At 40.8% G+C, this 13,407-nt stretch overlaps 1 protein-coding gene across 4 annotated transcripts in view; it reads right to left on the bottom strand.

Moving 5' to 3' along the window:
* Positions 1-6,963: 6,963 nt before the first annotated feature.
* Positions 6,964-13,407, bottom strand: part of SEPTIN7 (septin 7) — a 107,276-nt gene continuing 100,832 nt past the window's right edge. For 3 of the 4 annotated variants that reach the window (XM_056520486.1, XM_056520485.1, XM_056520488.1), the window contains exons 11-14: positions 11,289-11,309; positions 9,913-10,048; positions 9,139-9,278; positions 6,964-7,140 (exon numbers count right to left, since the gene is read on the bottom strand). In XM_056520486.1, the coding sequence (XP_056376461.1) occupies positions 7,101-7,140; positions 9,139-9,278; positions 9,913-10,048; positions 11,289-11,309 (337 nt within the window). In that variant the 3' untranslated portion in view covers positions 6,964-7,100. The remainder of the gene's footprint in view (positions 7,141-9,138; positions 9,279-9,912; positions 10,049-11,288; positions 11,310-13,407) is intronic. The other variant, XM_056520487.1, reaches the window with a different exon arrangement.

The raw sequence follows: 13,407 nt of genomic DNA on the forward strand, positions 1-13,407 counted from the left end.
GCGTTGTACATGTCAACCTGTACCAAGTAGACCGCAACTTTTTTGTACCATGCCCGTGTTTTCCGCATGGCGTTGTATGGCTTGAGGACTTGATCTGAGAGATCAACTCCCCCCATATACCGATTGTATTCCAGAATACAATCGGGCTGGAGGACCGGTCCCACAGTACCTCGCACAGGGACAGGGGTGCTGTCGTTCCCATGAATAGTGGTGAGCATAAGGACATCCCTCTTATCCTTATACTTCCCCAACAACAGGTTATCATGGGTGAGGGCACAGGACTCACCCTTGGGGATAGGTGTCTTAGCAAAATTTAGAGGGAGGCCTCTCTGGTTCTTCCGCACGGTCCCACAAGCGGACATGGATCTGGCGGAAAGGGATTTGAACAGAGGGATGCTGGTATAAAAGTTATCTACGTACACGTGGAAACCCTTATCCAGCAATGGGTGCACAAGGTCCCAAACGAGTTTCCCGCTAACACCAGAGTGGGGGGACATTCTGGGGGTTCAATACGGGAATCTCATCCCTCATATACTCTAAACTAGCAAGTGTACCCAGAGGTACTCTCGCAAAGTTTGTAGAGTTTCACGCCATACCGCGCCCGCTTCGAGGGAATATACTGGCGGAAGATGAGTCTCCCCTTAAAACTGATGAGAGACTCATCTACCGAGAGGTCCCTGAGCGGTACGTAGGCCTCCAAAAATTTGGCCCCAAAGTGATCAATGACCGGCCTCACTTTGTCAAGCCGGTGATGGGCGGGATCACCTCGGGGCGGACATGCCACATTATCTGCATAATGCAGGCATTTCCGAATGGCCTCGAACCGCCTCCGTGTCATCGGCATACTGTAAAGCAGGGTCTGATAGAGGATGTCCCCGCTCCAGTAATGATGAGCACTTGGTTTTTTGTCCAGGCCCATATGCAGCGTGAGGCCCCAAAATGTCCTCATTTCCGCTGCATCAATGGCGCGCCATTCATTGGGCCTGGCCAAAAGCGAATCGGGGTGGTGGGCAATGAACTGCTGGGCATACAAGTTTGTTTGCTCCACCATACAAGTTTGTTTGCTCCAGGCTGTCACTGAAAAAAAACTTTAAAAAGTCCAGATCAGTGAAGCCAGCATGGTCAATCCGGATTCCTGAGTCGCCAACAAACTAAGGAATCCGTGGCTGATAACCCTCTGGGGGGCTTCAGACAGGGTCACAGGAAGGGGGCTCCGGTGCACTTGTCTGGGGGGCCGGACTCCTATTACGAGCAGCATTGCCATTCGTACTAGTGTCGGCCACTGGGTCACTCCCATGGGGGGTGCGTGGCCTCGCCTGGCGGCGTCTCCGCCGCCGTACAGGGGACTCATCATCACTACTAGATGAGGAGGGCGAGGAAGAACACAAAAACGTAGGATCTTCCTAGTCCTCACTGGCGGAGTCGGAGGCTAAAAAAGGGTAAGCCTTCGCTGCCGAAAATGCCCGGCGGGCCATCGCCTTTTTTCTACGGTGGCTGGGGGGGGGAGGGGACAAGTATGTAGTGTGTGGTGCTTGGTGTAAAAAGTGTAATAACAGTAATAGAAACAGTATTGTCACCGCTCCCCAGCAACGGTAGGTGATTGGCGGTGAATTGTACACCGCCGATCACCATTTATTACCGGGTCATCGGGTCACAAGTGACCTGAATGACTCGAATGACCGAAGATCGCTTGCGTGATTTTGCAAGCGATCTCCGGCGATCGCCGACATGCGGGGAACCCCCTAGGGACCCCCCTCGGCATTTGCACGGCATGCCTGCTGAACGATTACAGCAGACATGCCGTTTTGATCTCTACCCGGCGCACGGCAGAGACCGGAGAAACACCAGGATGTTCTGGAACGTCCTTAGTCCTTAAAGCCCAGGGTGCGGGGACATTCCAGATCGTCCTTGGTCCTTAAGGGGTTAAAGGGTATGCCCTCTAAAAGCGTGCCCTCCGTTCACAGTTATGGGCACAAATCTGACCGCTTTGTTAAGTTTAATGTTTTTCATACAGGTATGTATCATAAACCTAAGAAAGTCCAGAATTGCTTATTTTTGTTCACTTCATACACCAAAAATTAAATAAATAAAAATCACAAAAAGGTCCATCAAAACAAAAATGGTACTTGTGCTCAGGCTCCATACATGTACTAGTGACAGGAAAGATTGCCTACATACCTAAACAAGATCTTACCCTAGCATAGCGGTCTGAATTGTGCCATAACCGCCTATAGAGGGCAAAAAGCAACCATGCTAGGATAAATACAATTCCTGAAATAACACATCCTACACCCAGCATTAATCCTCACATACCCGAAGTAGACTATACCTAGTGTGCTGAAAGAGTAGCCTCGACCAACTAGTGACTACTAGAGGTGGTAACCATACCTTCGAAACTGTGGTAGTAACGACCATCTGTAAAGAAACGACCCGAGAATGATAACATTCCCTGCCAAATATACTAACTGAACTATACCCATTACCATCCCTACTTGTGACATTACTTCAATTGGACATGGAAAGGCTAACTTCATGGCAGGTCTGACAAGCACCAATCCCCTACTATTTAAGAGGCAAAAACTAAACTGACAGGTAAATGACAAGAAATACCTATCTACCTGATAGACCGTGTGGGTCATGTCACCTGACAAGGTTCACGAAGGCACCTTACCTGATTGAGACTGTAACAACAGACATACCTAACTAGCCTGAACATACCACATCCCGATACATGCTGAATGCAACCAGGAACTAGGAGAAGTTGAGTTTCCTGCCAAGTCTAGCATCCCTGCTTTTGAACATCACTGCCACTTCCCCACAAGACACTGTCTTGGTGTCATTGACATCACGGGATGCTATCAGCAGAGTGGCCAGGTTTATGTCCTTGCCCTCTATGATCTCTTAGCGTATGCTGGCCGTGACGTAGGATTCAGGGGCCACGCTTAAGTCCTCAAAAGCCGTACCTGGGACGAGAGCCCTTGACGTGGACGCCACTGGCACCGGGGGTGGGATGACCTCCTCCTGCACCAGTGGTAAGGGGACCGCGGTATCGGCAACAGGCGTTGCCTGGGCGGCAGCCCTGTCCCTTTCCAATGACTCAAGTCTGTCCTGAAACCCAGTCATCGATGACAGCACATAGCTCATCACATCATCTGGAGTAGCTGCCCGGACTGTGAGCCATCTCCAGTCCCGGGTACCGTGGCTACCCTGGGGCCTGCCAGAGGATTCTCCAACAAAAGTCTGTACAGCTCAGCTTTCCTGGCGGTTGCTGTAAAAGGTACTCCCCTCTTGCGCAACTCCTCCATGACCCTAGGGATCGTCCACACTCGATAAGAAGAGACACAGCCTCTGTCCAAGCCCTGGCCGGAGTCTCCGGAATCGACATAGCCTCCTCAATTTCGGATGCATTGGACATGCTGGCTGGCAACCTGGAACTGCCTCCCCAACTTAAAAAGCCACGTCACTAAGAGCTAAGCCCTGAAGAGAAAAAAAAAACGCTCATATAAAAATCACTTACTGATGAAAGGACATGTGTGAAGAAAACATCTCCCATCGGAGTGAAAGGCCTCCGTGTGACTGAATATGTGTGCTGTATCCAGCCTGTGCGGTGGGGGAAGTGATTTCTATGATCTATTATATGCCAGACTACATATATATATATACACACACACACATACACTATATATATATATATATATATATATATATATATATATATATATATATATATTTTTTTTTTTTTTTTTTTCTTTTTAGCACTATTTTTAACCTATAGTCGATATTGCTCTGAAAACGTGTCAGTAACAATATGAGTAAACGATTTGCCCCCAAAAACGTGTCGGGTATGATGGGCTAGTCGTTTATGCTACAACTACATAAGTCGATATTGCTCTGAAGACGTGTCAGTAACAATACAAGTAAATGATCTGCCCTCCAAAGACGTGTCGGGTATGATGGGCTAATCACTTATACTACCGCTACCCCAATTGATATTGCTCTGGAAGACGTGTCAGTAACAATATGATAAAGCGAGTTGCCACCCGAAGACGTGTCAGGTATGATGGGCTCCTCACTTATGCTACTGCTATTTGAGTTTGCACTGAATGAAATAGTATTCAAGGTGGAGAGGCATAGCAGGAGGCCGCTTCTGAATGCCTGAAAATGAACGACCACTGTGGAGTCGGGACTGCTCTGAGACGACCTGAGGTGGGGGTTTGTGTGTGCAAGCAGCTGATGACTGCCATATGTGTAAAATATATGTATTTATTTATTTTACATTTTACACACACACACACACACCTATCAATCAACCAACCAACACACATATCACATACTTCATCACATACACACACCACATCGATCAGCCATCACATTAAAACCAGTAAGTTTGTTGATGTGTTGGATGCTGAAAAAGTAGGGAAGTGTAAGGATCTGAGCCACTGACAAGGGCCAGGTTGTGATTGATACATGACTGGGTCCGAGCATTACAGTAAAGCACGTCAACTGGAATGTGTTCCCGGGATACATTAGTTAGTAACTACCAAAAGGGGTCACAACCGGTGATCAAACAACAGTGGCTATTATAGAAAGATGTCAGAACACCGTGCATCTCAACTTGCTGTATACAGAATGTTGTGGCTGCAGACCCTGTCTATCATAAAAAATGCCTACAATGGGCACATGAGCATCAGAAGTGGACCATCAAGCACTGAAAAAGTGGTGGCCTTTTCTGATGAATAACATTTTAGTACAACTGTGTTTGGGTGCATGTTTACCTGGGAAAGAGATGGTACCAGAATATACTATGGCAGTGGTCCAACTCTTAGGGTCTCCACAGATTGTAAGAAAGGAGGTTCTTGTTCCCTGTGTGAACAGCAGCAGTTGAGCTTGCATGCTGCCAATCATTCAATCTCAATAGGACTAACAGAGATAGCTGAATACAAAGCTTAGCAGTCCCATATTGAGTAAAGAAAATCCAAGAACAAAGAATATACCATACAAATGTGCACACCCAAAATGAGAAGATAAATCAAATAATTTTGTTGCAGAACAATTACAAAAGACACAGACATTTAAAAACACTTAAAAGGCTCAGAGCCACCCTACAAGACAGGGGGAAGCCAATATGGCCCCCTCCTGACCTACTGTACCATATACAATGAAAAAGATGACCCACCATCAGAACAAGGAACCACTAAGATGAATAAAGTGCCTATACACACATATGGTAAACAATACAAAAAATAAAACAATTACTGAGTGACAAGCAAATCAAACCATATCAAAGTGACATAAGGAAAAAAGTATATGCATAAAGTGAGATGAAGTAATGCTGCCTTTAAGCAGCAGATACCAGCAATAGAAGAGAGGGTTAAGTCAAATATCAAGATGGTGTTCAGGGTTATGGTGTCCACTAAGTCCCTGTGCGTTCCATTGCTTACATGGCAACTCCCTCAGCGGCGCAGTTTTGTATTGTTTACCGTGTGTGCATAGGCACTTTATTCATCTTAGTGGTTCCCTGTTTTGAGAGTGGGTCATCTATTTCATTGTATACAGTACGGTAGTCCAGAAGGGGGCCATATTGGCTTCCCACTGTCTTGTAGGGTGGCTCTGTATTGAGACTTTTAAGTGTTTTTGAATGTCTGTGTCTTTTTGTAATTGTTCTGCAATAAAATTTGTTGATTTATCTTATCTCATTTTGGGTGTGCACATTTGTATGGTATCATCTTTGTTCTTGGATTTTCTGTAGTATGTTTTGTATATCATTGTAGCACCCCGCTTTACATATTAGGCTGAGCCCCCTTTTTTTCTTTGTTGTTCCATATTGAGTAAATTCTTGCCCATACAGAAGGAAAGGGACCCCTCTTCTCATGACTGCTGGGAATCCCATGTGTTGAACCCTGCTGATTAAATACTTATCACCAATCCTGTAGCCACCTCTACACATTCTTATACAGTACAAATACTGTAAAGACAAAGTAAAAGGAACGATCAAGTACTTGCAGTATTACATCACAACATTGTTTATTATGTGACTTTGTACAATACAAACAAAAAAAAAAAAGGAAAAAAAATAAAGAAAAATAATAATACAGAATGCAGTATATGAATACAGCTAAATGCAAAACTGTGATGTTCCTCTCCTTGTGAGGCCATTATTCCCATATCTAGCAAAACATAAAAATAGACTGCACAATAGGGTAGGAACAGAATATTTGTTATTTTTCTATAGAAATGACCTATAAATGCATCATTCCTGCTGCATTACCACAAAACATAGGGAAGTATTTAAAGAGGCAGAAAGTAAAAATAAACAAAAATATATAAAGGTTTTACTCACTGACTCCTACCGCGAAGAAATAAGATATACTGTAAATCAGTAGGGCCCATTCTCAGAAATAATATCTAAAGTAAATGTTATTACAAAAGGGAAGCAGTAAGTAGAGTCTCCTGGAAAGAAGGTATTAAATGGAAAAGCATATATTCTAGGTATTCCCCACTCAAAGAGTTTGGTTCTTGGGGAAAGAAATGAAAGAAGAGAAAAGCAAACTGTGCACTGTAAGCCTATAATTCCCATGTGTATCATAAACAATGGAAGTGTCAAAAGTAGGATGGGGGAGATAAGGTAATTGACAAGAAACCGTATACATGGAAATTCTCTATTACATGTGCGGGAGTTAGAAGATGCAACAAAAGTATGGCGTTTATCTTCATTGTTAAGCCAGAGTCCTTGTATTGTGGAATATTCTGCTACCAGCCACCAGACCACATGTGAATAAAAGTAAAATGCGTTTTCTTGATTTTAAAATGAAGACATCAGTTAAAAAAAAAGAAAGAGGGAGGAAAAAGGGAGCAGTTTACTTGCAGCGTATAGTTCTCCAAGTATGCAAAACAAAACAAAAAACCCTCAAACAATTCAAGGCATCTTAATCTCCACTAAGATCAATAATAATATTTAAAAAAAAAAAAAAGGTCATGCCGTTTAATCCAACATTAATGGATGCAACTGGTTTCAAAGGTGGCAGAATGGCTTTGATAAACACTGATGTCTGTGCTGGCAAGTTGGCAACTGATAGAGAGTATGGTGGTCAACAAATGTCTTAAAAGATCTTCCCTTTCTTCTTATTTTTCTCCAGGGTTCTAAAAGAAACAGAAGGAAATAATTAGGTGCATAAATAATCAACTATAGCTGTTTTTGTGTGTATATTTGTTGCACAGTTGGTGATGCACTGCACTTCATACTCTTTTTTATTTTATTTTATTTTTTGCCACTTTTGGGTTTACACTTTTTTTTTTTTTTAACTGTTAAGGTTAGTCTTTTTGCGCAAATACCACCAAAAAGTTGCAAAAATACAGGAAGATAAATCAAGATACTCTCACTGCAAACAGCTGGTCTCCCCTTTGCCCTGTAAACACATTAGTAGGCAATAATTCAACAATGGCTAACTTCTATGTACAAAGTAGGCTCATGTGAAGGCATTGACCTCAGGACTACTGTAAACCACATGCCAGCTTGTCATCTGTTATGTAATAGCAGGGATAGAAGCAAATACATTGTTAGATGGCTGCAGGTTTCTAGTCCTAATGGGGAGGAGAAAAAATTACATAAAGTGTTTTCCAGTAAGGGCTCCCCACAACACAGCTTTCTCTATTGTAAAAGTGGTATCTCGTAGTTAACTGATGCTTTTTAAGATATATAAGAAAAATTATTGTACTAGATAAGCATGGAATGTTGTACCTGCCCTATGCTTCTTTGATGGAAGAATGACTAGTGGGGTTCCCCAAAAATGGAAATATTTTTCAGCAATAAGACTGAGAATCACTGTTATAGACTACAGTAGCCTGCTCCCAGTAAATGTCCCAGTATTGTGAAGCAGTGACAAGGTAACAGTTAATTCAGGCTGCACATAAAAACTGGCTCTAAAAGACTCCTAGGATTCGATATGGCTACTTGGGGCAGGATTTAGCTCTAATAGTCCTTATACTGTATTACACCATTCTGTAGACATATTCCTCTTACAGATCATTGACTGCTCAAGCATAATTCTCATTTATTAGAAAACTAGCATCACATATAGCAGGACTAAACCTCAGCTCATTCAGCTTCTGATATTTATACATTTCAAAGGCCTCAGAAGGGGCGACCTGTAGAGCCTTTTGGGGAGATTTAAAAAAAAATCTGTGCAGAGGAAAAGCTGACCAGTTGCCTATAGCAACCAAATTGCTTTTTTTTTTAAAGGCCTCTGAAAAATGAAAGAAGCAATTGGATTGGTTGCTATGGGTAACTGGTTATTTCCTTTGCACAGGTTTTGATTGATCTCCCCATTTGTTCCCATGTGTCACTTACACATCGGGGGAGATTTACCAAAACCTGTCCAGAGGACAGTTGCTGAGTTGCCTGTAGCAACCAAACAGATCTCCTTCAAAAATGAAAGAAGCAATCTGATTGGTTGCTATGGGTAGCTCAGCAACTTTTCCTCTGGATAGGTTTTGGTAAATCTCCCTCATTATGTAGGAAAGGCCTTTTCCCTTACTCAGCTACTGTGTGTACAGAGGTAAACAACCTTAATAAATACAGTCCTTTTTTAAGCCATTTCACATTCTACTATTTTGGGTCAGCAAACAAATTTACAAAAAGGGTTTTCACTACTATGAAATTTAAAAAATACAATATATTGCTTTTAATGTGGGGTTTAATGCTGAAATTACTGTCATCCTGGATCTGTGGACTGATGTATAAGCCTATTTTGAGGTGGTACTATTTTACCTTGTTCAGTTTGTTACTATGGTAACAATAATTTATACACTGAAACTGTATATTCCCGTTATAGCTTTATCCCTATGACAAGATGTTCCATGTGCTTTGTCAAATAAAATGCTGTCTTTACCCTGTATTTGGAAAGTCTGCGCTTACCTGTTTTACATTTTTTATTTATTTTTTATTATTAAACAAGAGACCAGATCCTGGCACCAGAGAGGTAACTGGAAGCCTTTCTTTGTTTTCTATTCTCCTCTATACTAGGATGGGTCACGCACTTTTTAAACAATACTGTGAAAAGTGTTCCTCAGAAATAGAGCATGCAAACGAAATACATACAATCTCACTGCTTTAAAAATGCAAAGTTTGGTGCTCAGTACCTAGAAGAATTCTGCTGTTCCAGTAGGCGTTGCTGAGTTTCCCAGTTCTGCTTCTCCTCCTCAAACTGACGCCTCTTCTCTTCCAACTCTTTGTGCTGAGCCTCAAGATTCTTTTTCATCTGTTCGTGACGTCGCTGGAGCTATAAGAACATAACACAGCATCAAGCCTACTGATCCTAACATAGCAATTCTGATAGCAATTACGGTACATTTCTTTACAACAACCATTAAAGTAACAGTAAGTCTGCAGGGTCCAGTATAGTAAGTGTCACCAATGCACTATGAATCTGTACTGTAATGTCTGGAATAAGCTGGCACTGGCAGAAAAACTGTCAGTGTATTCTGATGGGCTGGGAAAGGCTGCTGACAACTGCGTATCTGCTCTAATGGCAACTATTTCCATTAGAAGTAACTTTCCATATTAAAAGTGTAATAAAAAAAAATATACTGGCTCATCCATCCACTCTTAGATAAGACTGTCTCCCACCAACTAAAAGGCAAATGCATGAAATTTTATATATATATATATATATATATATATATATATATATATATATATATATATGTGTGTGTATGTGTGTATGTGTGTATGTGTGTATGTGTGTATGTGTGTATGTGTGTGTGTGTGTGTGTGTGTGTGTGTATGTGTGTGTGTATGTGTGTGTGTGTGTGTGTGTGTGTATGTGTGTGTGTATGTGTGTGTGTATGTGTGTGTGTGTGTGTGTGTGTGTGTGTGTGTGTGTGTGTGTGTGTGTATTTATAAGAGGTTCCTACTTCTGCTTCAGAATCCTTGAGCTTCTGAACTTTTTCCTTAACCTTCATCTCAAAGACCTGTTCCATTTCCATCTCCATTTTCTTCATCTTTGCCACATGTTCCCTTCTTTCTTCTTCCATCTGAGCTAGAGGGCTCCTAGAATATAAGGACAAACTCAGGATGTTCAAAGCAGCACAAGCCAAAAACAGACAAAAAATGCAGACAATGTGTTAAATGGAAGGATAAAAAAACCAAACAAACAATGGAATAGAAAAATTATGAGATGAATGAAGGGTTATTGATGACAGTGTTACTACTGGGGTCACTATACAAACAAGTGCTGGAAAACAGCCTGAGCCAGTCACATTAAGTAAAAAATAGCATAAAACAAAAATATATATATTTATGACTTTTCTAATCAGTATACATATAACTGGTGCATAAATATAAAAATGATAGGAAAGTTCCTCTACACATGGCCATTGGAAAAACTAGAAGGGGCCAAAAGTCCTCTTACAGGGGTTTTGCTACATAAAAAGTCTATGGAAACAGATACCACTGGGTTAGCAATGCATGTTGCAATTCTAACAAATGTCACAAACATGTCTACATCTCACATTCCAGTTCCAGAACCTTTCATCTGTAGAATGAAGCAACTCGTATCATCTGCAACTTAAATTAGAAAAGTGCTATATGGCACATGTATACATCAGTAAAAGGTGCTCTGACATTAACAGTCCAAAGATTTTGTTTGCTCACCACAGTATACATCTTATTTGTGGTTAACTATGCAATTCTGTCTGACAAATAAAATGTATACTGTGGTGTAACTGACCAAAGTAGTAATAAGTAGACTATGTTTACTCAGTTCATCACTATAGATCTGCCACAATCTACATCAGAAGATTTTTTAGCTGCACATGTCAAAACCATATGTATGGAGCCTGTATGGCTTCAGAAGGCTAAACATTAACAGTACATAGAAAAAGAAAATCATCAAGCATTTAAAGGAGTACTCCGCCCACAGACATCTTATCCCCCTATCCAAAGTATAGGGGATAAGATGTCTAATCGCGGAGGTCACTTCACTGTTTAGAATGCCAGATGCAGCACGGGTGCTGCATGGAGATGGCGGGGGTCATAGTGGCGGGACCCCCCGTGATCAGACATCTTATCTCCTATCCTTTGGACAGGGGATAAGATGTCTGTGGGCAGAGTACCCCTTTAACTGTAACAAAATGCTGTAATCTTCTATCTGAATGTGTTTAAATGTGTTTGTTATAGGAAAAAAAAACAGTCCCATGTATTGCCTTTTACCTATAGCAGAACATTTAAAGTCAAAACTGATACACAAACAGAAGTATGTGATTTTGGAAAATTTAAAAAGACCACTTACATGCCTTCAACTGTTTCAAGTCTAAAAAAAATTAAAAAAATAAAAAACAAAAACACAAGGACTTAGCATGCGTAAATTAGGCAAATCAAATTAATCAGTTAAAGAAAAGCTTTATTTGTGCATCTAGAGACAAGAGACTGGGAAAGAAAGGGAAGATCAGTTTTTTTAAGAAGCAAAATCCAGATTATTGATTAGACAAACAGCCAAATATTGTGTAAATATTGATTAATTTTAGATTCATAAGGCTACGAACAGACAACTTATTTGGTGACTTTTTTTCAGGTCAAAATAAGCCACAAAAAACTGTCCCCTTATTTTTCTCCTTCATGATGCAGTTTTTCAGTTTTTTTTTTTTTTTTGCAAAAAGTGTGTATTAGTACAGGTGTTTTTTATTTAGTGTATTATCCCTTGTATTTTTCTCATAACAAGCCATGTGACTCACCATGTGAATCAAGGTTCTCTATAGAAGATTGGGGGGGAGGAGGAGACATGGCAGAAAAAATGCCAACATACATGCACACACAGCATATCCTGGCACTTTTGTCCCACCTATAGATTGGTAACAGTGCAAGCAGTACTCATGCAAGATCACAGAAATTCTTAAAACACTTAAAATGTATAATAATGCTTTTAGGATGGTAGTGAGTCAATATACTAATTTTGCCATAAAAAATACATTCTGATGCATAAATATACAAATGGTTGGTACATTCTTCTACATCTGGCCAATTGATAAACAAAGACAAAAATCCTCTAGGACTTGAGGGAAAGATTTATCAAAGCCTGTGAAGAGGCAAAGTTGACCATAGCAACCAATCAGATTGCTTCTTACATTCTTAACAAGGCCTCTGAAAAATTAAAGATGCAAGCTGATTGGTTGCTATGTGCAACTCTGTCTCTCCACAGGTTTCGAGAAATCTCCCCCTTATAGTGTACAATAACCATACATTCTGTTTGTGCTAACAATCTCAATTCCCAACATGGCAAATAACATTTTTGGGGTGAAGTTGAGGAAGTTGCCCAAGACTGGGTTCACACTACGTTTCTGCAATACAGTTCCCGTACACTTTTCAAATTGAAAACCGTATTGAAAACTGTATGTGCGTACTGTTCCATCTGGTTGGACCATACGGTTCTTGACTATGCACATGCGCAGTGCACGTCGAAAGTTAAAAATGGATACTTTTTTTCCTTAAAAAACTGATGCAACCGGACGTTTTTCAAACCATATATGGGTTAAAATTTGTACACACATTTTGATACAGTTTAGTCCGGCTTTGAGGAATCCGTTTTTCATCATAAACCTGATACGGGAACTGTATTGCAGAAACGTGGTGTGAACCCATCCTAACAGCGGCAGAACATGTGGGGTCTGTGTGGGGGCACATGTTGTGACCTGTTTATACCTGCATCCATCTAATCCTTTGTTCGGTACCCTGCACTGGTTCGCATGTTTTACATTCATTGTTATACGTATGTTCTGTAGGGTAGCCAGTTCAGCCTGTGTATAAAGTATAGGGCAGCATTATACTGTGTAACTTGATTGTGTACGCTAGGTAACTGCTGTTTCTGCCACATATATAGTTTACACATGAGATTGGGGTTTTGGATGGAATGAGCAGTATTATCTGCCTACTATTATTTATGTACATGTGCCCTCTTGAGGGTGGTTATATCCTCCCCTCTTGTTTTTGTAGGAGGTTGCTCTGGTTGGAGCAATTTTAATAGTTTTTAGTTGTACTGCATGTTTTTGCATCCATATATTTTTGTATATCATTTGCTAATAAAGATTAATATTTTATACAGAATATTGTTGTTACTGATAGGTGTGCACTGCACTTTAGTATATCCCCTTTTTTTGTGTATCCATAGCAAAATGCACAACACATTGCTTGTAAATTTATTGCAAATTTTGACTTCACCCATTGAAGTCAACTGACATAATGCACAATAAATCCGCAAACCGTATGTTAAACAATTAACATAGTGCAGCCTCTGGATGACATTTCTCAAAATTGTCCACTAAGAAAATTTAGCAAAACATCCTTCCAATGTGAATATACCCTTAATGGCAATCATAGGTGGCTGAAATAGTTAGTTTATTACATTATAATTCAGC

Source organism: Hyla sarda, chromosome 5 (assembly GCF_029499605.1).
Source record: "Hyla sarda isolate aHylSar1 chromosome 5, aHylSar1.hap1, whole genome shotgun sequence".
NCBI classification, from domain to species: domain Eukaryota; kingdom Metazoa; phylum Chordata; class Amphibia; order Anura; family Hylidae; genus Hyla; species Hyla sarda.